Source organism: Salarias fasciatus, unplaced genomic scaffold, assembly GCF_902148845.1.
Source record: "Salarias fasciatus unplaced genomic scaffold, fSalaFa1.1, whole genome shotgun sequence".
Classification (NCBI taxonomy): domain Eukaryota; kingdom Metazoa; phylum Chordata; class Actinopteri; order Blenniiformes; family Blenniidae; genus Salarias; species Salarias fasciatus.
In genome coordinates this window covers 49098-70005 of record NW_021941404.1, presented here as the reverse complement: position 1 = coordinate 70005, position 20908 = coordinate 49098, and the positions used below count along the sequence as shown (strand labels likewise).

The window sequence follows — 20908 nt, the reverse complement described above, 5'->3', positions numbered from 1 at the left end:
AACACTGCAAAAAGTTCAAAAAGGTTGAATGAGGTTGAAAAATGTTGAAAACACTGCAAAAAGTTGAAAAAGTTTAAAAAAAAGGTTGAAAACACTCAAAAAAACTTGAAAATGTTGAAAAAGGTTGAAAACACTGCAAAAAGTTGAAAAATGTTGAAAAAGGTAGAAAACACTGCAAAAAGTTAAAAAATGTTGAAAAAGGTTGAAAGCGCTGCAAAAAGTTCAAAAATGTTGAAAAAGGCTGAAAACACTGCAAAAAGTTGAAAAATGTTGAAAAAGGCTGAAAACACTGCAAAAAGTTGAAAAAGGTTGAATGAGGTTGAAAAATGTTGAAAACACTGCAAAAAGTTGAAAAAGTTTAACAAAAGTTGAAAAAGTTTGAAAACACTGCAAAAAGTTGAAAAAGCTTAAAAAAAAGTTGAAAAGGTTGAAAAAGGTTGAAAACGCTGCAAAAAGTTGAAAAAGGTTGAAAAAGTTTGAAAATGCTGTAAAAAGCTGAAAAAGGTTGAAAAAGTTTGAAAACACTGCAAAAAGTTGAAAATGATTGAAAAGACTGCAAAAAGTTGAAAAAAGTTGAAAAAGGTTGAATGAGGTTGAAAAATGTTGAAAACACTGTGTAACAGATATTTCGGTTACGTTATGATAATTTATCACCACTGAGGTGAGTATATTAAGCGGGCTAGTCAAAAGATTCTGGGTTCGACTACTGGAGGGCGGAGGACAGTAAAACACAACACCAGGTAAGTTTAAGTGCAAGCATAATATATTAAATGTGACAACAAAACAGAACTATTAAACAAACAACCCAAAATATTTACAGTGAACGAGCAAACAAACTAAGTAACTCAAAATAAAGAAAATAAATTCAGAGTCCAGCAGGTATCGGGTTTCTTCTCACTCGGGGTCCATTTTTCACCACCAATTGTCCATATATGAATTATTGCAGTGGTGGGGTTTGGCGAAAGCGCAAATGTCCAGAGTGAATGTGAATATTGGGGAAAGTGGTGTAATGGAGGAGTGAGTAGGTGGGGGCAAGAGAGCAGGCTGCACCAGCCTCCTACCCGACAATTTATTTGGGAACTGAGGGGGTCTCTTCAGGCTCCTGGCCGCTGAACCACTGGCTCGCCATCCACTACTCAATTCAGAGTAGGACACCTGGCCTGGATAAATAAACAAGGCCAAACAAAAAAGAATCATCCATCCATAAATAAAAATTCATTCATCCAACTCACACCGAGTCAAATCATAATCTTGTGCACACATTTGCAATCACCATGGTTTATCATCATTTCACATTGTTCAGCAGTCCATAAACCCCAAACATGAAAAGCTAATTGCCAATGCTAAGATAACAGTTAGCATTCCGTAGCAATACAGCAAACAATACAATGAGGCTTCACATGAGGCCTAGAGAACACAAGTGCTAGCTTGTTAGCATGTTAGCATATTAGCGTTAGCCGCCATAGCATTAGCCGCTAATGCCACCACATGGTTCAAACAAATCCACACTCACCAATTCCCTTCACACAGGCACATGTCCTGACAAAGTCCCCCAATCCAAAGCTCCAGGCAGGCAGAGATCTAAAAGTGTGCATTTGGATTAGCTATAAGTGAAGGGATTGTCATCAAGGTGTAGATGTGGGAACTAACCTGTGCACTGCTGCTCCCTCAGCTCCTCTCCCCACACAACTGACTGGAGAGGAAGTGAGGTCGCAGGTAACTTTCCCTCCAATACCTTGGATTGGTCATGGGAAACATGTGACCTGTGAGGTGTGTGTGTGGTGCATTCAAGGGACTTGCAGAAAGTGGGAATTTTGAGATTTTCACCCAGGGTTACACCCTCCCCCCTTTAGTCTATGCACGTCCCGTTGCATAATTCAATGAGATGATGTACCCAAGGCATCCGACAGACTGTTTATCCAAGTTTGAACAACTGAGATCAGTGGATTGCCCAGGGAAACATAACGTAATCTGTCAGGTAGTTGTCGGAGACGATTTGAGCGTCTGAGACCGGCTTCAGCAGCTTGATCATCTACGCTGTCATTGTCAGTAGCAGGCAAGGTGTTTATGCCATCCAAGTTTGTTGGATCAATGAGACTGGATCGAGGATTGTTTTTTTCTTCAGGTTCTTCTACCACAGGTGCATTGGCAGAGACTGGACTCTCAGAACCGGATAACTGCTCAGGCAGATGTATCTCTATAGGCTCAGTTTCTGCACCAGCTTCTGCCGAAGTTGAAATTTCAGGTAAGTGAGCTTCCATAGGTATCTCTAGTGGTTGAGCTCCGGGTTCCAAGGAAGGTAAGTGATCTGCAGGCAAGTGTGGTTCAGGAAAAGTTCCACGATCCTGAACAGATATGTTCTCTGGAGCTTGAAACGTCTCCACCGAAAATCTTACTGCATCAGGAACAAAACAGCTAGACATGTCCTCAAACCGTTCATCTTCCTCCGCAGAGTCTTCAGACTGAAGCTGAGCTCGTTTTTGCTGACGAGTCAGTCTGGATTCTTCAACAGGAAGGACCTCTGAAGTTGCACCCATGTCCACTTCAGGAAGAAACCCACACGGCAACAGCAAATCACGGTGTAAAGTCCGTGTTGGACCGTCTTTCCCTTCTGGTCTCACGGTGTAAACAGGTAAGTCTCCAGCTCTCTTCACAACAATGTAGACATCTGCTTCCCACCTGTCAGTCAACTTCTGTTTGCCTCTAATTCGCACATTGCGAACCAGCACTCTGTCACCAACTTCAAGCTGAGATGGTCGAACATATCTATCAAAACGAATTTTATTCCGGTCGTTGCTCTTTACGGTGTTCTTTGAGGCAATTTGATAGCTCTCCTGAAGTCTTGATTTCAGGTCTCGCACATACTGAGTATGCGATTGGTGTCTCTCTTCACGTACTGGTAACTTGAAGGCCAGATCCACAGGAAGGCGAGGGGACCTCCCAAACATTAGCTCGTAGGGGGTGAATCCGGTGACTTCATTTTTTGTGCAGTTGTAGGCATGCACCAACGGCTTGACAAATTCACGCCACTTTAATTTTTGTTTTGTCTCCAGAGTCCCCAACATGTTTAACAAAGTCCGATTAAATCTTTCAACAGGGTTTCCTCTGGGGTGGTAAGGTGTTGTTCTACCCTTCTGAATTCCAACAAAAGAACAAAGTTCACGAATCAGCTTAGACTCAAAGTCAGGGCCTTGATCAGTGTGTAACCTTTCTGGGATACCATAATAGACAATGAAGTTGTCCATAAGGCATTTTGCCACAGTCTTGGCCTTCTGATTGGGAGTTGGAATTGCCACAGCAAACTTTGTAAAGTGGTCAGTAAGTACCAGAACATCCTTTGTATTGCTTGTGTCTGGTTCTATACTGAGGAAATCCATGCAAAGGAGTTCTAATGGACGAGATGTTTGAATGCTGACTAAAGGGGCAGCTTTTTCTGGTTGCGCCTTTCGCCTCACACAGCGTCCACAGGTCTTGACTTTTTGTTCGACATCAGCAGCCATTCTAGGCCAGTAGAACCGGGTGCGAGCTAGATCAAGAGTACGCTCTTTTCCCATGTGGCCCATATGGTCATGCAGGTTCTGGAGAACGGTGGGACGGAGTTCTTCAGGCAGAACAAGTTGATAAGATAGTCGTTCATTGTCATGACGCCTGCGATACAAGATGCCATCGACAATTTCTAACTTGTTCAGTTCTCTCAGGAGGAGTGGGAGCTCCGGCAACTCTTCTCTGGCTGTCAGAGGAACACTCTCACCAAACTCCAACTGATGAATTACCTCCCGGATACTTGGATCAGCCCTTTGTTTGTCTTGAAGATCGAGGTGAGACAAAGGGGGAACAACTGGAAGTCCGTACGAATCTTCCGCAAAGGCGTCAGGAACCGAGTCAGCCGTGATGGAAAGAGATTCAACCAGCGTGGTTTCAGCCTGACAACGGGAAAGAGTACTTTGGCATACTGCTTCCACTACCTCAGGCGGAATCTTCTCATCACAATCCAGGAGATGTTCAGCAAACTGATGAATGAGCTCATGATCTTTTTGCGCCATATCACAACTGGGACCGTCATGTGGCCGTCGGGAAAGCGCATCTGCATCCAAATTCTGCTTCCCCGCTCTGTACTGGATATGGAATGAAAAGGTTGACAGGGCAGCCAGCCAACGATGGCTGGTAGCATCTAACTTGGCAGATGTTAAGAGGTAAGTGAGAGGATTACTGTCAGTAACTACTGTGAAGTTTGCCCCATACAGGTAATCTTGGAACTTTTCTGTCACACTCCATTTAAGCGCCAGAAATTCCAGTTTATGTGCTGGGTAACGGCTCTCGCTCTGTGATAACCCTCGGCTAGCAAAGGCAATTACCCTCAGGACTCCCTCCTGTTCCTGGTAAAGGGCCGCTCCAAGCCCAGTCGTGCTGGCGTCTGTATGGAGGATGTACGGCAGGGAAGGATTAGCGAATCCCAACACAGGAGCGGTGGTGAGCTTGTCGATGAGAGTGGAAAATGCCTGCTCACATTGGGGAGTCCATCGAGCACCGAAGGATTGCTTTGGATCAAAGAGTGGTGTGGGATCTTTACCCTTTGAGGTTTTCCGAGTAGGCGGGTAACCACGAGTCAGGTCGTTGAGTGGCTTCACAATGGCAGCATAATCTTTTATAAAGCGCCGATAATAACCCGCGAAGCCCAGGAATGAACGCAAGGTCTTGAGATTATGCGGAATTGGCCAGGATTTCAAGACAGCGACCTTGGCAGGATCTGTGTCAACGCCCTTTTCGGAAACCACATGCCCTAAATACCGGACAGACGTTTGCAAGAACATGCACTTGTCCGGTGAAAGTTTCAGCCCATACTCTTTGAGTTTATCCAGTACTCGCAGTAGGCGTCGTTCATGCTCCTCGAGGGTATCAGCAAAGATGATAAGATCATCGATAAACACAAGCACCTCTTTCAGATGCAGACTTCCCATGCACTTCTCCATCAGGCGTTGAAATGTTGAGGGTGCATTTGTAACACCTTGGGGCATCCGATTGAATTCCCAGAACCCCAAGGGAGTGACAAAGGCTGTTTTGGCCTTATCTGCTTCATGCATCTCAATCTGATAATAGCCTGATTTGAGGTCAAGAACAGAGAACCACTTGGCACCATTGAGCGCAGAAAAACACTCTTCCAGATTGGGTAATGGGTAAGCATCTTTAATCGTCTGTAAATTCAGTTTTCGGTAATCAATGCACAACCGGACATCTCCATTCTTCTTTTTCACAACCACAATAGGAGATGAAAATGAGGATTCAGACTCTCGTATCACCCCCGCATCAAGAAGCTCTTGAAGATGTTTCCGAACTGCTTCGATGTCATGAGGATGGATGGGTCGTGCACGATGCTTGAAAGGAGTATTGTCACTAAGATTAATGTGATGTTTAACATGACTGGTGCATCCAAAGTCAAGAGCATGGTGTGCAAACACTTCTGGTATAGCTTTCAATTTGGCAGTGAGTCGCTCTCGCCACTCTGATGGAGCTGGACTGTCACCAAAATTGAAAGCCAATGGAATCTGCGATGATTCACTCACAACATGGTGATCTGAGACTGTACATTCGTATGTGCCAAGTTCTGCAATCACCAAGAATGGAGAAATGCAGACGTCCTGCTCCGACTCATTTGTCACCACAACAGGAACTATGTGGGGTGAGTGGGATGGCATTGCAACCAAACAGCTGCTCACACACAAGCCACCCGGCAGGCCTGAATCCGGGTGCTGAATGATTGCAGACTGACTGGTTGTGGGAGCGGACACCTTGGCTGAGCCTTTGACCACAATAGTGCAACCTGCTGGAACAAGTACAGGTGTCTTGCTGCACAATGTGACAAGCCCAATATGATCCTCAGCCTTGCTCTGGTGTCTCAGCTGGAGAGTTTGCAGGACGACTCTGTAGCTATGTGAACTCGGCTGGAAAGCATGAGAACCACTGCTGCAGAACTGCTCATAGGCAACCTCAAGAGTGTTCATGCCAACTAACATTGAAGTAGGCAAACTGGGTCTGACATCTGGAACTACAAGTGCCAGAGTGTCAATTACAATAGTAGACCCAAGAAAATCTTCTGGGAATGTTACTGTAGTCTCAACATATCCAAGGTAAGGAACACTTTGACCTGCGGCACCTTCGATATGGAGTAGCTCACTCAGTGAATGAATGGGTCGATCTGATAGGTGTTCATTGTAGAATGACACAGGGATGGTGGTTACCTGTGATCCGGTATCAAGAAGACACAGGCAAGTATGACCGGCAACATCAATTTCCGCCATACACCGGGAACCAACTAATCCCTTAGGCAACCTCTTCTTCACTTTCAGGTCGGACTTCATCTCTGCACACTGGACAGGTTTTCTTGGTGTGGGACAGGTTTTGTCCAACACAGCTCCTGATTGTCCCTCAGCAGGAGCTGAAACTAGTTTAAATGTCCAGAAGTGCGTGGGTGTTGCCACTTTTGTTTATCACTAAACTGTTTCCTTTTGACACTCACTAGGGATGAATTTGGAGGATTTTCACATTGTGGCTTAATGTGTCCATCTTCTCCACAGCGGAAACAGAAACCTGGCTTTGATGGAGTAGACTTCGGATTGCTGGCCCTTGGTCCCTTAAAGGTCTTCATAGCAGTGTGTGGCACCATTCTGGCCTGACTTGCAGTAAGGCCTGCGAGTTGTTTCTGAATGGCAGCCATCTGTTCAGTTAACTGCTTTGTAAAGGACATGATGGTAGAACACAGGTTGGGTTCCTCTTCAGCTCGTACAACTTGTGAGTGACTGGTAACTTTTTGCCTTGTTGCACCCAAATGCTGCTTCATTCTCATGTTCTTCGTGGCGTCTTGATCTTCCTCTGTACGAAGGAGTAGTAAAAGTTCGGCGAATGGAGGTGGATTACTCTTTTTCTGCTTCAGCTGCAATTCAACAAGAAGGTTGTTATCCCAACATCCTCGGCAAAATTGGGTCAGCAACCGCTTGTCAACATCTCTTTCAGAAACTCCTCCTCTTCTCACCGCATGCTGCAAGGCCACTTGGAGTCGCTGCAGGTAAGTAGATGGTTTTTCACCTGCATCCTGGTAAGTATCAAGGAACTTTGCATACAGTTCATCTCCATCTTGCACAGTTCCATATGCAGATTCCAGTTGTTGTAGGTACACCCATGGCAAAGTGTCGGGACTAAGATGTTTCACAATATCCGCAGCAGGGGGCAGCAGACTATCCCGGATCAATCTGGTGCGTTGCAGATCTGAAATGGCTGGATCTCTCAGGACTAACTCAACACCAGCTCTCCAGGTATCATAGTCAGTCTCATGCGCTGGCCTTGGCACTTTCCCAGAGAATGTTCGGAACCGATGGGATGAATGCGCGCCGTCTCCACTCCTCACAACATGTTCCACCACGTAGCGCTGCACTTCCGGAGGGGTGAGATCGCTGGCAGTCACGTTTGTTGTAGATCGCCTTTCTTCCCTCTGGGTACTCTCAGCATGAGGAACAAAGCTGGGCCTGGAAGCAGAGGTAGCATGCACCGCAGTAGATTGTGAGGGGTTTACTGATACCGAGGGGGTTGACTGTTCTGCACCACCAGCATCGACATCTGCAGCAGGACGGTCGAGATCAGCGATTGACTTCTGAATCTGCGATAACATTTCCTGGAGAATTTCTCCATATTCCTTCCCAGACAGTTTAGCCATATTCTTCGCATCCCTCATAAAGGTTTCAGTTTTTGTGGCACAACCCTCTGAAGCATAAATGTCAGACAGACTCTCAATAAAGAATTTATTGCCTTTACCCGGTTTGTAAGTATATGGTAAGGATGGAAAACTCGCAAAAGCTGAACCGGACTCATATTCAACTACTAGTCGGCCAAAATAATCTGAATCTCGATCATTTATTATGAGGTGTTGTTTTATCGCACCATATGACTCAAGGAATGTAAGAATACTGTCACATGAATCAGACTCTGTGATGCCATCAACCAAAATTGCATTTGGGATTTTTACACCAAGGGATTCAAATGTTTCCATGTTGTGACACAAGAATTGGTGAGTAGGAATAAACAGTTGAACAGATTACTGTACCTTTCACCCTCCTGGCTGGCTCGCCAAAAATGTAACAGATATTTCGGTTACGTTATGATAATTTATCACCACTGAGGTGAGTATATTAAGCGGGCTAGTCAAAAGATTCTGGGTTCGACTACTGGAGGGCGGAGGACAGTAAAACACAACACCAGGTAAGTTTAAGTGCAAGCATAATATATTAAATGTGACAACAAAACAGAACTATTAAACAAACAACCCAAAATATTTACAGTGAACGAGCAAACAAACTAAGTAACTCAAAATAAAGAAAATAAATTCAGAGTCCAGCAGGTATCGGGTTTCTTCTCACTCGGGGTCCATTTTTCACCACCAATTGTCCATATATGAATTATTGCAGTGGTGGGGTTTGGCGAAAGCGCAAATGTCCAGAGTGAATGTGAATATTGGGGAAAGTGGTGTAATGGAGGAGTGAGTAGGTGGGGGCAAGAGAGCAGGCTGCACCAGCCTCCTACCCGACAATTTATTTGGGAACTGAGGGGGTCTCTTCAGGCTCCTGGCCGCTGAACCACTGGCTCGCCATCCACTACTCAATTCAGAGTAGGACACCTGGCCTGGATAAATAAACAAGGCCAAACAAAAAGAATCATCCATCCATAAATAAAAATTCATTCATCCAACTCACACCGAGTCAAATCATAATCTTGTGCACACATTTGCAATCACCATGGTTTATCATCATTTCACATTGTTCAGCAGTCCATAAACCCCAAACATGAAAAGCTAATTGCCAATGCTAAGATAACAGTTAGCATTCCGTAGCAATACAGCAAACAATACAATGAGGCTTCACATGAGGCCTAGAGAACACAAGTGCTAGCTTGTTAGCATGTTAGCATATTAGCGTTAGCCGCCATAGCATTAGCCGCTAATGCCACCACATGGTTCAAACAAATCCACACTCACCAATTCCCTTCACACAGGCACATGTCCTGACAAAGTCCCCCAATCCAAAGCTCCAGGCAGGCAGAGATCTAAAAGTGTGCATTTGGATTAGCTATAAGTGAAGGGATTGTCATCAAGGTGTAGATGTGGGAACTAACCTGTGCACTGCTGCTCCCTCAGCTCCTCTCCCCACACAACTGACTGGAGAGGAAGTGAGGTCGCAGGTAACTTTCCCTCCAATACCTTGGATTGGTCATGGGAAACATGTGACCTGTGAGGTGTGTGTGTGGTGCATTCAAGGGACTTGCAGAAAGTGGGAATTTTGAGATTTTCACCCAGGGTTACACCTGCAAAAAGTTGAAAAAGTTTAACAAAAGTTGAAAAAGTTTGAAAACACTGCAAAAAGTTGAAAAAGCTTAAAAAAAAGTTGAAAAGGTTGAAAAAGGTTGAAAACGCTGCAAAAAGTTGAAAAAGGTTGAAAAAGTTTGAAAATGCTGTAAAAAGCTGAAAAAGGTTGAAAAAGTTTGAAAACACTGCAAAAAGTTGAAAATGATTGAAAAGACTGCAAAAAGTTGAAAAAAGTTGAAAAATGGTGAAAAATGTTGAAAAAGGTTGAAAAAGTTTGAAAACACTACAAAAAGTCGAAAAAAAGCTGAAAACACTGCCAAGAGTTGAAAAAATTAAACACAGTTGACGAAACTGACACATTTTCAAAAACTTAAAAGTTGACAAAGGAGGAGAGAGCAGTAAACAGCAGTGGAGTCAGTGTCAGAGTAACAGAGGATCAATAGAGCTCCAGTCTTAATGGAAAAATCCAGACTAATCAAGCAGCAGCAGCACAACAGGTGTGTCTGTTGCAATGGAGACCAGCTGCACAGCAGCCATGATAGTGAATCAGCACTTTTTAATGGAGTGCGCATGGTTGAAGAAATGGCATTTCTCGGGGACCAAGATGTGAAATTGAAAAAGATTTTCACACAGTCAGATTCAGAAGCCTTTCATGAATTTAATGGTGCAGGAATCATGTCTGTAGGATCATCCATTCAGCCATACCAATTGTGCGAACACGAGTGAAGTTTTGGATTCAGGCGTCTCGAAAATGCATTGGAGCGGATGGGAGAAAATTCTGCACTCTCCTCAAACAAATGCCTCTGGAGAGAGAACCGTTTGAGATAGAGACAAAGTGACTCAATTGTACGGGTCACAAGAGAAATTCCTACGTTTAGAGGTGTTATTGTGCAGATTGAGCCAGAAATGTGGCCGTACGGACGAGAAAATAATTTTTTTTTTGGTTAAAATTCAGAGCCTCCCGCACTCTAAATTTGATTCTCCCACTCTAGCTTTTCCAATACACACCCATTATAAACTTCAGAAACGGCTAAAATTCCCTCCATACTTGAAGCCTCACAGTTTAAATTTGGTAAAAGATCTTGAGATGATACTACATACCTGAATAGAGGACAAAAATGCCTACATTTTAAAAGTAAAATGACTTGTCTATGTGAAAGTATGACAAAGTAGTAAGGGTTCAAAGTTAAAGGAGTTGAAAGGTCAGTTGAAGGGTTTTCCCATTGAATTCAATGTTAAAAATAATTTTAAAAAGTTGAAATATTTCAAAAAGTTGAACAAAGTTGAAAAAGTTTAAAAAGGTTGAAGAAAGGGTTGAAAAAGTTGAACATTTTAAAAGTTGAATGGTTAAAATTGGTTAAGATTTGAAGAAGTTATAAGGTTCCAAAGTTTGAAAAAATCTCCATCCGTTAACATGGGGCAAAAAGTTGCACAAAAGTTGAAATATTTCAAAAAGTTTAAAAGATATTTAAAAGTTAGAACATAGCAGGAATGTCCTTAAAAAGCCGCACAATTTGATATATGAATGGTTCAAATCGGACAAAATTTGAAGGAGGAGAAGCGTGCCAAAAAATGGGGGAAGAAGTCAGAATAATAAAAATAAAGATACGGAATGTAATAGTGTGAATGCCTTCAGCATTCACACAACTAGAAAAAATTTGCAGTTCCTGAAGAAACTGCAAGTGTGAATGCTGAGCTGAAAATGTTAAACTGTAATGCAGAAAAACTGAATAAGAAAAGGTGAAAAACCCTGAAACAAAGTTGAAAAAGGTTGAAAAACTTTGTAAACATGGCAAAAAGTCGAAAAGGGTTAATAAAGGTTGAAAAGACTCCAAAAAGTTGAAAAAGGTTGAAAACATTGCAAAAAGTTGAAAAAAGCTGAAAAAGCTTCAAAACACTGCAAAAAGTTGAAAAAGGTTGAAAACACTGCAAAAAGTTAAAAAATGTTGAAAAAGGTTGAAAGCGCTGCAAAAAGTTCAAAAATGTTGAAAAAGGCTAAAAACACTGCAAAAAGTTGAAAAATGTTGAAAAAGGCTGAAAACACTGCAAAAAGTTCAAAAAGGTTGAATGAGGTTGAAAAATGTTGAAAACACTGCAAAAAGTTGAAAAAGTTTAAAAAAAAGGTTGAAAACACTCAAAAAAACTTGAAAATGTTGAAAAAGGTTGAAAACACTGCAAAAAGTTGAAAAATGTTGAAAAAGGTAGAAAACACTGCAAAAAGTTAAAAAATGTTGAAAAAGGTTGAAAGCGCTGCAAAAAGTTCAAAAATGTTGAAAAAGGCTGAAAACACTGCAAAAAGTTGAAAAATGTTGAAAAAGGCTGAAAACACTGCAAAAAGTTGAAAAAGGTTGAATGAGGTTGAAAAATGTTGAAAACACTGCAAAAAGTTGAAAAAGTTTAACAAAAGTTGAAAAAGTTTGAAAACACTGCAAAAAGTTGAAAAAGCTTAAAAAAAAGTTGAAAAGGTTGAAAAAGGTTGAAAACGCTGCAAAAAGTTGAAAAAGGTTGAAAAAGTTTGAAAATGCTGTAAAAAGCTGAAAAAGGTTGAAAAAGTTTGAAAACACTGCAAAAAGTTGAAAATGATTGAAAAGACTGCAAAAAGTTGAAAAAAGTTGAAAAAGGTTGAATGAGGTTGAAAAATGTTGAAAACACTGCAAAAAGTTGAAAAAGTTTAACAAAAGTTGAAAAAGTTTGAAAACACTGCAAAAAGTTGAAAAAGCTTAAAAAAAAGTTGAAAAGGTTGAAAAAGGTTGAAAACGCTGCAAAAAGTTGAAAAAGGTTGAAAAAGTTTGAAAATGCTGTAAAAAGCTGAAAAAGGTTGAAAAAGTTTGAAAACACTGCAAAAAGTTGAAAATGATTGAAAAGACTGCAAAAAGTTGAAAAAAGTTGAAAAATGGTGAAAAATGTTGAAAAAGGTTGAAAAAGTTTGAAAACACTACAAAAAGTCGAAAAAAGCTGAAAACACTGCCAAGAGTTGAAAAAATTAAACACAGTTGACGAAACTGACACATTTTCAAAAACTTAAAAGTTGACAAAGGAGGAGAGAGCAGTAAACAGCAGTGGAGTCAGTGTCAGAGTAACAGAGGATCAATAGAGCTCCAGTCTTAATGGAAAAATCCAGACTAATCAAGCAGCAGCAGCACAACAGGTGTGTCTGTTGCAATGGAGACCAGCTGCACAGCAGCCATGATAGTGAATCAGCACTTTTTAATGGAGTGCGCATGGTTGAAGAAATGGCATTTCTCGGGGACCAAGATGTGAAATTGAAAAAGATTTTCACACAGTCAGATTCAGAAGCCTTTCATGAATTTAATGGTGCAGGAATCATGTCTGTAGGATCATCCATTCAGCCATACCAATTGTGCGAACACGAGTGAAGTTTTGGATTCAGGCGTCTCGAAAATGCATTGGAGCGGATGGGAGAAAATTCTGCACTCTCCTCAAACAAATGCCTCTGGAGAGAGAACCGTTTGAGATAGAGACAAAGTGACTCAATTGTACGGGTCACAAGAGAAATTCCTACGTTTAGAGGTGTTATTGTGCAGATTGAGCCAGAAATGTGGCCGTACGGACGAGAAAATAATTTTTTTTTTGGTTAAAATTCAGAGCCTCCCGCACTCTAAATTTGATTCTCCCACTCTAGCTTTTCCAATACACACCCATTATAAACTTCAGAAACGGCTAAAATTCCCTCCATACTTGAAGCCTCACAGTTTAAATTTGGTAAAAGATCTTGAGATGATACTACATACCTGAATAGAGGACAAAAATGCCTACATTTTAAAAGTAAAATGACTTGTCTATGTGAAAGTATGACAAAGTAGTAAGGGTTCAAAGTTAAAGGAGTTGAAAGGTCAGTTGAAGGGTTTTCCCATTGAATTCAATGTTAAAAATAATTTTAAAAAGTTGAAATATTTCAAAAAGTTGAACAAAGTTGAAAAAGTTTAAAAAGGTTGAAGAAAGGGTTGAAAAAGTTGAACATTTTAAAAGTTGAATGGTTAAAATTGGTTAAGATTTGAAGAAGTTATAAGGTTCCAAAGTTTGAAAAAATCTCCATCCGTTAACATGGGGCAAAAAGTTGCACAAAAGTTGAAATATTTCAAAAAGTTTAAAAGATATTTAAAAGTTAGAACATAGCAGGAATGTCCTTAAAAAGCCGCACAATTTGATATATGAATGGTTCAAATCGGACAAAATTTGAAGGAGGAGAAGCGTGCCAAAAAATGGGGGAAGAAGTCAGAATAATAAAAATAAAGATACGGAATGTAATAGTGTGAATGCCTTCAGCATTCACACAACTAGAAAAAATTTGCAGTTCCTGAAGAAACTGCAAGTGTGAATGCTGAGCTGAAAATGTTAAACTGTAATGCAGAAAAACTGAATAAGAAAAGGTGAAAAACCCTGAAATAAAGTTGAAAAAGGTTGAAAAAGGTAGAAAAACACTGCAAAAAGTTGAAAAATGTTGAAAAAGGTTCAAAACACTGCAAAAAGTTGAAAAAGGTTGAAAAACTTTGAAAACACTGCAAAAAGTTGAAAAAAGTTGAAAAAGGTTGAAAACACAGCAAAAAGATGAAAAAGTTAAAAAAAAAGTTTGAAAACACTGCCAAAAGTTGAAAAAGGTTGAAAATACTACAAAAAGTTGAAAAAGGTTGAAAAGACTGCAAAAAGTTGAAAAAAATTGAAAAAGGTTGAAAATACTACAAAAAGTCGAAAAAGGTTGAAAAAGGTTGAAAACACTGCAAAAAGTTGAAAATTGTTGAAAACACTGCAAAAAGTTGAAAAGGGTTGAAAAAAGTTGAAAAAGGTTGAAAAAGTTTGAAAACACTGCAAAAAGTTGAAAAAGTTTGAAAAAGGTTGAAAACACTGCAAAAAGTTGAAAAATGTTGAAAATTGTTGAAAACACTGCAAAAAGTTGAAAAGGTTGAAAAATGTTGAAAACACTGCAAAAAGTTGAAAAGGGTTGAAAAAAGTTGAAAAAGGTTGAAAAAGGTTGAAAGCGCTGCAAAAAGTTGAAAAAGTTGAAAAAAAGTTGAAAAAGTTTGAAAAGCTTTGAAAACACTACAAAAAGTTGAAAAAGGTTAAAATAAAGTTGAAAAGGTTGAAAAAGTTTGAAAACACTGCAAAAGTTGAAAAGGGTTGAAAAACGTTGAAAAAGTTTGAAAAAGTGTGAAAACACTGCAAAAAGTTGAAAAGGGTCGACAAAAGTTGAAAAAGGTTGAAAACACTGCAAAAAGTTAAAGGGTTGAAAAAAGATGAAAAAGGTTGAAAACACTGCAAAAAGTTGAAAAAGTTTGAAAAAGGTTGAAAACACTGCGAAAACTTAAAACAGTTGATAGAGGTAGAAGGAGCAGTGGAGTCAGTGTCAGAGTAACAGAGGATCAATAGAGCTCCAGTCTTAATGGAAAAATCCAGACTCATCAAGCAGCAGTCAGCACAACAGGTGTGTCTGTTGCAATGGAGACCAGCTGCACAGCAGCCATGACAGTGAATCAGCACTTTTTAATGGAGTGCGCATGGTTGAAGAAATGACATTTCTCAGGGACCGAAAGGTGAAATTGAAAAAGATTTTCACACAGTCAGATTCAGAAGCCTTTCAGGAATTTAATGGTGTAGGAATCATGTCTGTAGGATCATCCATTCAGCCACGGCGATTGTGCAAACATGAGAGAAGTTTTGGATTCAGGCGTCTCAAAAATGCATTGGAGCGGATGGGAGAAAATTCTGCACTCTCCTCAAACAAATGCCTCTGGACAGAGAACTGTTTGAGATAGAGACAAAGTGACTCAATTGTACGGGTCACAAGGGAAATTCCTACGTTTTGAGGGGTTATTGTGCAGATTGAGCCAGAAATGTGGCCGTACGGACGAGAAAATCATTTTTTTTTTGGTTAAAATTCAGAGCCTCCCGCACTCTAAATTTGATTCTCCCACTCTAGCTTTTCCAATACACACCCATTATAAACTTCAAAAATGGCTGAAATTCTCTCCATACTTAAAGGCTCACAGTTTAAATTTGGTAAAAGATCTTGAAATGATGTTACATACCTGAATAGAGGACAAAAATGCCTACGTTTTAAATGTAAAATGACTTGTCTATGTGAAAGTATGACAAAGTAGTAAGGGTTCAAAGTTGAAGGAGTTGAAAGGTCAGTTGAAGGGGTTTTCCATCCACTTCAATGTTAAAAATAATTTTAAAAAGTTGAAATATTTCAAAAAGTTGAACAAAGTTGAAAAAGTTTAAAAAAGTGGAAGAAAGGGTTTAAAAAGTTGAATATTTTAAAAGTTGAATGGTTAAAATCGGTTAAGATTTGAAGAAGTTATAAGATTCCAAAGTTTGAAAAAATCTCCATCCGTTAACATGGGGCAAAAAGTTGCACAAAAGTTGAAATATTTCAAAAAGTTTAAAAGATATTAAAAAGCTAGAACATAGCACCCATGTCCTTAAAAAGCTGCACAATTTGATATCTGAATGGTTCAAATCGGACAAAATTTGGAGGAGTAGTTAAGCGTCAAAAAATGGGGGAAGAAGTCAGAAGTCGGAAGAAGAATAATAAAGATTTGGAATGTAATAGTGTGAATGCCTTCAGCATTCACACAATAAAGATTTGAAAAACAAAGGTGTGAATGCCTTCAGCATTCACACAATAAAGAAACAGGAAAACAAAGGTGTGAATGCCTTCAGCATTCACACAATTATAATAAAGATACGGAATGTAATAGTGTGAATGCCTTCAGCATTCACACAACTAGAAAAAATTTGCAGTTCCTGAAGAAACTGCAAGTGTGAATGCTGAGCTGAAAATGTTAAACTGTAATGCAGAAAAACTGAATAAGAAAAGGTGAAAAACCCTGAAATAAAGTTGAAAAAGGTTGAAAAAGGTAGAAAAACACTGCAAAAAGTTGAAAAGGGTTAAAAAAAGTTGAAAAAGGTTGAAAAAGTTTGAAAACACTGCAAAAAATTGAAAAAGGTTGAAAAAGGTTGAAAACACTGCAAAAAGTTGAAAAAGTTTAAAAAAGGTTGAAAACACTGGAAAAAAACTGGAAAATGTTGAAAAAGGTTGAAAACACTGCAAAAAGTTGAAAAAGGTTGAACAATGTTGAAAACACTGCAAAAAGTTGAAAAGGGTTGAAAAAAGTTGAAAAAGGTTGAAAAATTTGAAAAAGGTTGAAAACACTGCAAAAAGTTGAAAAATGTTGAAAAGGTTGAAAACACTGCAAAAAGTTGAAAAAGTTTAAAAAACGTTGAAAAAGTTTGAAAAAGTTTGAAAACACTGCAAAAAGCTGAAAAAGTTTAAAAAAAGTTGAAAAAGTTTGAAAAAGTTTGAAAACACTGCAAAAAGTTGAAAAAGATTTAAAAAAAAGTTGAAAAGGTTGAAAAAGTTTGAAAACACTGCAAAAAGTTGAAAAGGGTTGAAAAAAGTTGAAAAAGTTTGAAAAAGTTTCAAACACTGCAAAAAGTTGAAAAGGGTTGAAAAAAGTTGAAAAAGGTTGAAAAAGTTTGAAAACACTGCAAAAAGTTGAAAAGGGTTGAAAAAAGTTGAAAAAGTTTGAAAAAGTTTCAAACACTGCAAAAAGTTGAAAAGGGTTGAAAAAAGTTGAAAAAGGTTGAAAACACTGCAAAAAGTTGAAAAAGTTTGAAAAAGGTTCAAAACACTGCAAAAAGTTGAAAAAGTTTGAAAAAGGTTAAAACACTGCAAAAAGTTGAAAAAGTTTGAAAAAGGTTCAAAACACTGCAAAAACTTAAAAAAGTTGATAGAGGTAGAAGGAGCAGTGGAGTCAGTGTCAGAGTAACAGAGGATCAATAGAGCTCCAGTCTTAATGGAGAAATCCAGACTCATCAAGCAGCAGCAGCACAACAGGTGTGTCTGTTGCAATGGAGAACAGCTGCACAGCAGCCATGACAGTGAATCAGCACTTTTTAAGGGAGTGCGCATGGTTGAAGAAATGGCATTTCTCGGGGACCAAGATGTGAAATTGAAAAAGATTTTCACACAGTCAGATTCAGAAGCTTTTCATGAATTTAATGGTGCAGGAATCATGTCTGTAGGATGATCCAGGCAGCCACGGCGATTGTGCGAACACGAGTGAAGTTTTGGATTCAGGCGTCTCCAAAATGCATTGGAGCGGATGGGAGAAAATCCTGCACTCTCCTCAAACAAATGCCTCTGGAGAGAGAACCGTTTGAGATAGAGACAAAGTGACTCAATTTTACGGGTCACAAGAAAAATTCCTACGTTTTGAGGGGTTATTGTGCAGATTGAGCCAGAAATGTGGCCGTACAGACCAGAAAATAATTTTTTTTTTGTTTAAAATTCAGAGCCTCCCGCACTCTAACTGCCACTCTCCCACTCTAGCTTTTCCAATACACACCCATTATAAACTCCAAAAACGGCTGAAATTCTGTCCGTACTTGAAGGCTCACAGTTTAAATTTGGTAAAAGATCTTGAAATGATATTACAAACCTTATTAGAGGACAAAAACGCCTACGTTTTAAGAGTAAAATGGCATATCAATGTGAAAGTATGACAAAGTTATTATGGTTCAAAGTTGAAGGGTCAGTTGAAGGGTTTTCCCATTGACTTCAATGTTAAAAATAATTTTAAAAAGTTGAAATATTTCAAAAAGTTGAACAAAGTTGAAAAAGTTTAAAAAGGTTGAAGAAAGAGTTTAAAAAGTAGAATATTTTAAAAGTTGAATAGTTAAAATCGGTTAAGATTTGAAGAAGTTATAAGGTTCCAAAGTTTGAAAAAATCTCCATCCGTTAACATGGGGCAAAAAGTTGCACAAAAGTTGAAATATTTCAAAAAGTTTAAAAGATATTAAAAAGCTAGAACATAGCAGGAATGTCCTTAAAAAGCTGCACATTTTGATATATGAATGGTTCAAATCGGACAAAATTTGTAGGAGGAGAAGCGTGCCAAAAAACGGCGGAAGAAGTCAGAAGAGGAATGTAATCGTGTGAATGCCTCAGCATTCACACAATAATAAAGAAAACAGGAAAACAAAGGTGTGAATGCCTTCAGCATTCACACAATAATACAGAAGAAGAATAATAAAGATACGGAATGTAATAGTGTGAATGCCTTCAGCATTCACACAATAATAATACCATTTTTAAAAAAATAAAAGTAATTTCTAATGTAATTTCTATCATTTCTAATATCCATAATTTTTTGTTGTTATAGGAGTGCGGCGGGGCTTAAAGGGCCAAGGGGTATCCCAATTCATAGTGCTGCAAAGATAGCCCTCGCCCTCAGCCCTATTCTAAAAGGGGTAGGAGAGTGATAGGGGTAGGGCTAAGGGCTAAGGGGTAGAATTGGGATTGGCCCTTAATTTGAACATGCACTGGGACAGAAAAGCCATGCCTCGACTTCTGAACAGCAGAAATGCCATTTATTGAGTCCACACAAATACTTTTTAAATGATCCTCGATTGTAACATCTTTACATTTTTTGGCATGTTTTCTTTGTATGTGTTTGGAGATATTCTTTTTATAAAGAAGAAGATTACAGTGGGGACACTTTGTTTTTTTCTTTTGAAGCAGCAGACTATTATCTACCTGAGAAGCAGTGTCAACAGACGATATGGGATTGGTGTGTTGATGTTGAGGGCTGACCACTGGTGAAACAGAGACTTCAGTCTTTGGAAACGTGGGGGGTGGTGAAGTATTTGGGCTCTGTTGGATTGAAAAAGAGGCCTGTTCAGTTGATAAATCCAATGGGGCAGGGGTAGATGGTGGTACATTGGGATCTGAGGTACTCTCTGTTGCCGGAGAAGGCGTTTGCACAACTTTCCCTCGGCAACCGTTTAAGTGTCCTTCCATATCACTTCTTTTGAGCACTGTTTTGTGGCACACAGGGCAATGAAAATGTGCTGCAGTCCTACAGTTAAGACTGCACTTGCATATCTTTTTATCTGAGGAAAAAAAAAAACAAAGAAAAATGATGTCTTTCAATAAATAGTGCAGCATGTCGGTGTGGTGCTACAGACACAACAATAGGCTTCACTGTTCATGCACACTTACCTTCAAACGAAATGGCATTGCTGATGTGGACTTTAAGGTGACTCTGGATCCTGTTCAGTTTTGCTGGTTTAAATCCAGGGCACAGGGGACAGTGATACAGTTTGCAGCATGATGTGCAGCGGTTAGCTGCTATTTGTGTGCCACTCAATACGATCGAATGATGCATCTACGTAAGGACAGAAAAAAAAATTGTAAGGCAATGTTCAAATGACAGACCAACTTAAGACTGAACATAATTTAAACATGATACTCTGAAATTTAGGCTGATTTAATGCTAAAACAGATATTTCTAGTGAACTCTTAGTCCGAACACCCTAAATAACAGGACAAACTTTTCCAGCCATCTAACAAATTTAACACTTCCCTTTGGTCAGATAGCTACCCAGACCCAAAGCCAACCTACTCAGTATGCTTCCGAAACACACTCGTCCTTGGTCAAACGTGTACGTTAGGTTGAAGACGGTCGTGAAAACACCATAGCAGCGAACGAACAAAGGCGCTAGCAGCTGCTAACGCTATTGTTCGCTGCTAACACAAGTCTATGCTCTCGTGGATGCAAAACTTTAAAGAAGTTATGCAAAAGACAGAGGTACCATCTGGTCGTTTTACTAAAAACTGACAATATTTATATCAAGGTTAAAAACACTACATTCACCTGATTGTTTAAAGTTTTTCACGGACTAGTCACTTACCGTCTTTTCGCTCGGCTCCGGTCCAAATGTACAGGAAGTTACGTCATTTCTGGGCTGGACTGACGCCACAGGGGCTTGAGAAATGCGGTAGAGGTCTGCAGGACAGGGGCTTGAGAAGTGCGGTGGAGGGGCCTGTAATGGAAATTTTATGTATTTGATGCAAGTGATGGTTATCAACTTTAAGTAGACTCCTTAGCAGACGGCCCCCCTGGACTCCTGACACCAAGAAACCCAAATGGGGGTTCTCTCCTGTTTGCCCTGTTGCATTTTAAGCAGATGTGTCTCCCCCTGACCGGGTGTAATCTCCAAATGGTATCTGTGGTGTATGCTGTTCTTCTCTGATGCATCAGCAGCCACAGGGGGTTGAAGTAGGTTGGGTGGTTGGAGTTTGTTCCTTTGTCACTTCATATGTTAAATATGTGTCCCTTCCTATCTGAGGGCAGCCTCTAAGACATGTTAATGACATTAACATGTCTGCCCCTGGCCCCAGGGGTTCAGGCCGGGGTATAAATATCAGTCTGTTTCACAGAACTTTAGAACTCACACTGACTGAGCAGTGGTGACTTCTCTCCTGTTGCAACTGGAAATAAAGGAACCAATAAGGAACTCATCGTTGGTGCATTTATTAATAGAATTTCCACAACAGTTTGGCGTTGTCGGCAGGATCCTACGAGTGAACCCCGGCGGCGGACGACGACCCGGTGACTGATCATCCTGCAGACAAATTACTGCAGCCCCCACTGCATTTGCTGGACCAGAAGGGGACTGGATCCAAGCCCACCGTCTGGGACACCGATAGGATCCACGAACAGATTTTTTTTTTTCTCCTCAGAGGAAATTCATCAG

At 39.9% G+C, this 20908-nt stretch overlaps 1 protein-coding gene and 2 long non-coding RNA genes across 3 annotated transcripts; all 3 read right to left on the bottom strand.

Moving 5' to 3' along the window:
• Positions 1 to 624: 624 nt before the first annotated feature.
• On the bottom strand, positions 625 to 2774 carry LOC115385776 (uncharacterized). Its single transcript, XR_003931175.1, has 3 exons — positions 1651 to 2774; positions 1514 to 1581; positions 625 to 1160 (listed from the first exon to the last, which is right to left on the bottom strand). It is a non-coding gene; the product is annotated as an uncharacterized LOC115385776 (long non-coding RNA).
• A 4685-nt stretch (positions 2775 to 7459) lies between these two features.
• LOC115385771 (uncharacterized) lies at positions 7460 to 9339 on the bottom strand. The gene is made up of 3 exons (XR_003931172.1): positions 9157 to 9339; positions 9020 to 9087; positions 7460 to 8667 (listed from the first exon to the last, which is right to left on the bottom strand). It is a non-coding gene; the product is annotated as an uncharacterized LOC115385771 (long non-coding RNA).
• LOC115385766 (TRMT1-like protein) lies at positions 9340 to 20183 on the bottom strand. The gene is made up of 4 exons (XM_030087840.1): positions 20063 to 20183; positions 19371 to 19536; positions 18693 to 19261; positions 9340 to 9345 (listed from the first exon to the last, which is right to left on the bottom strand). Exons 2-4 carry the CDS (start codon positions 19534 to 19536, stop codon positions 9340 to 9342), a joined length of 741 nt encoding a protein of 246 aa, XP_029943700.1. The 5' UTR covers positions 20063 to 20183.
• Positions 20184 to 20908: the final 725 nt, after the last annotated feature.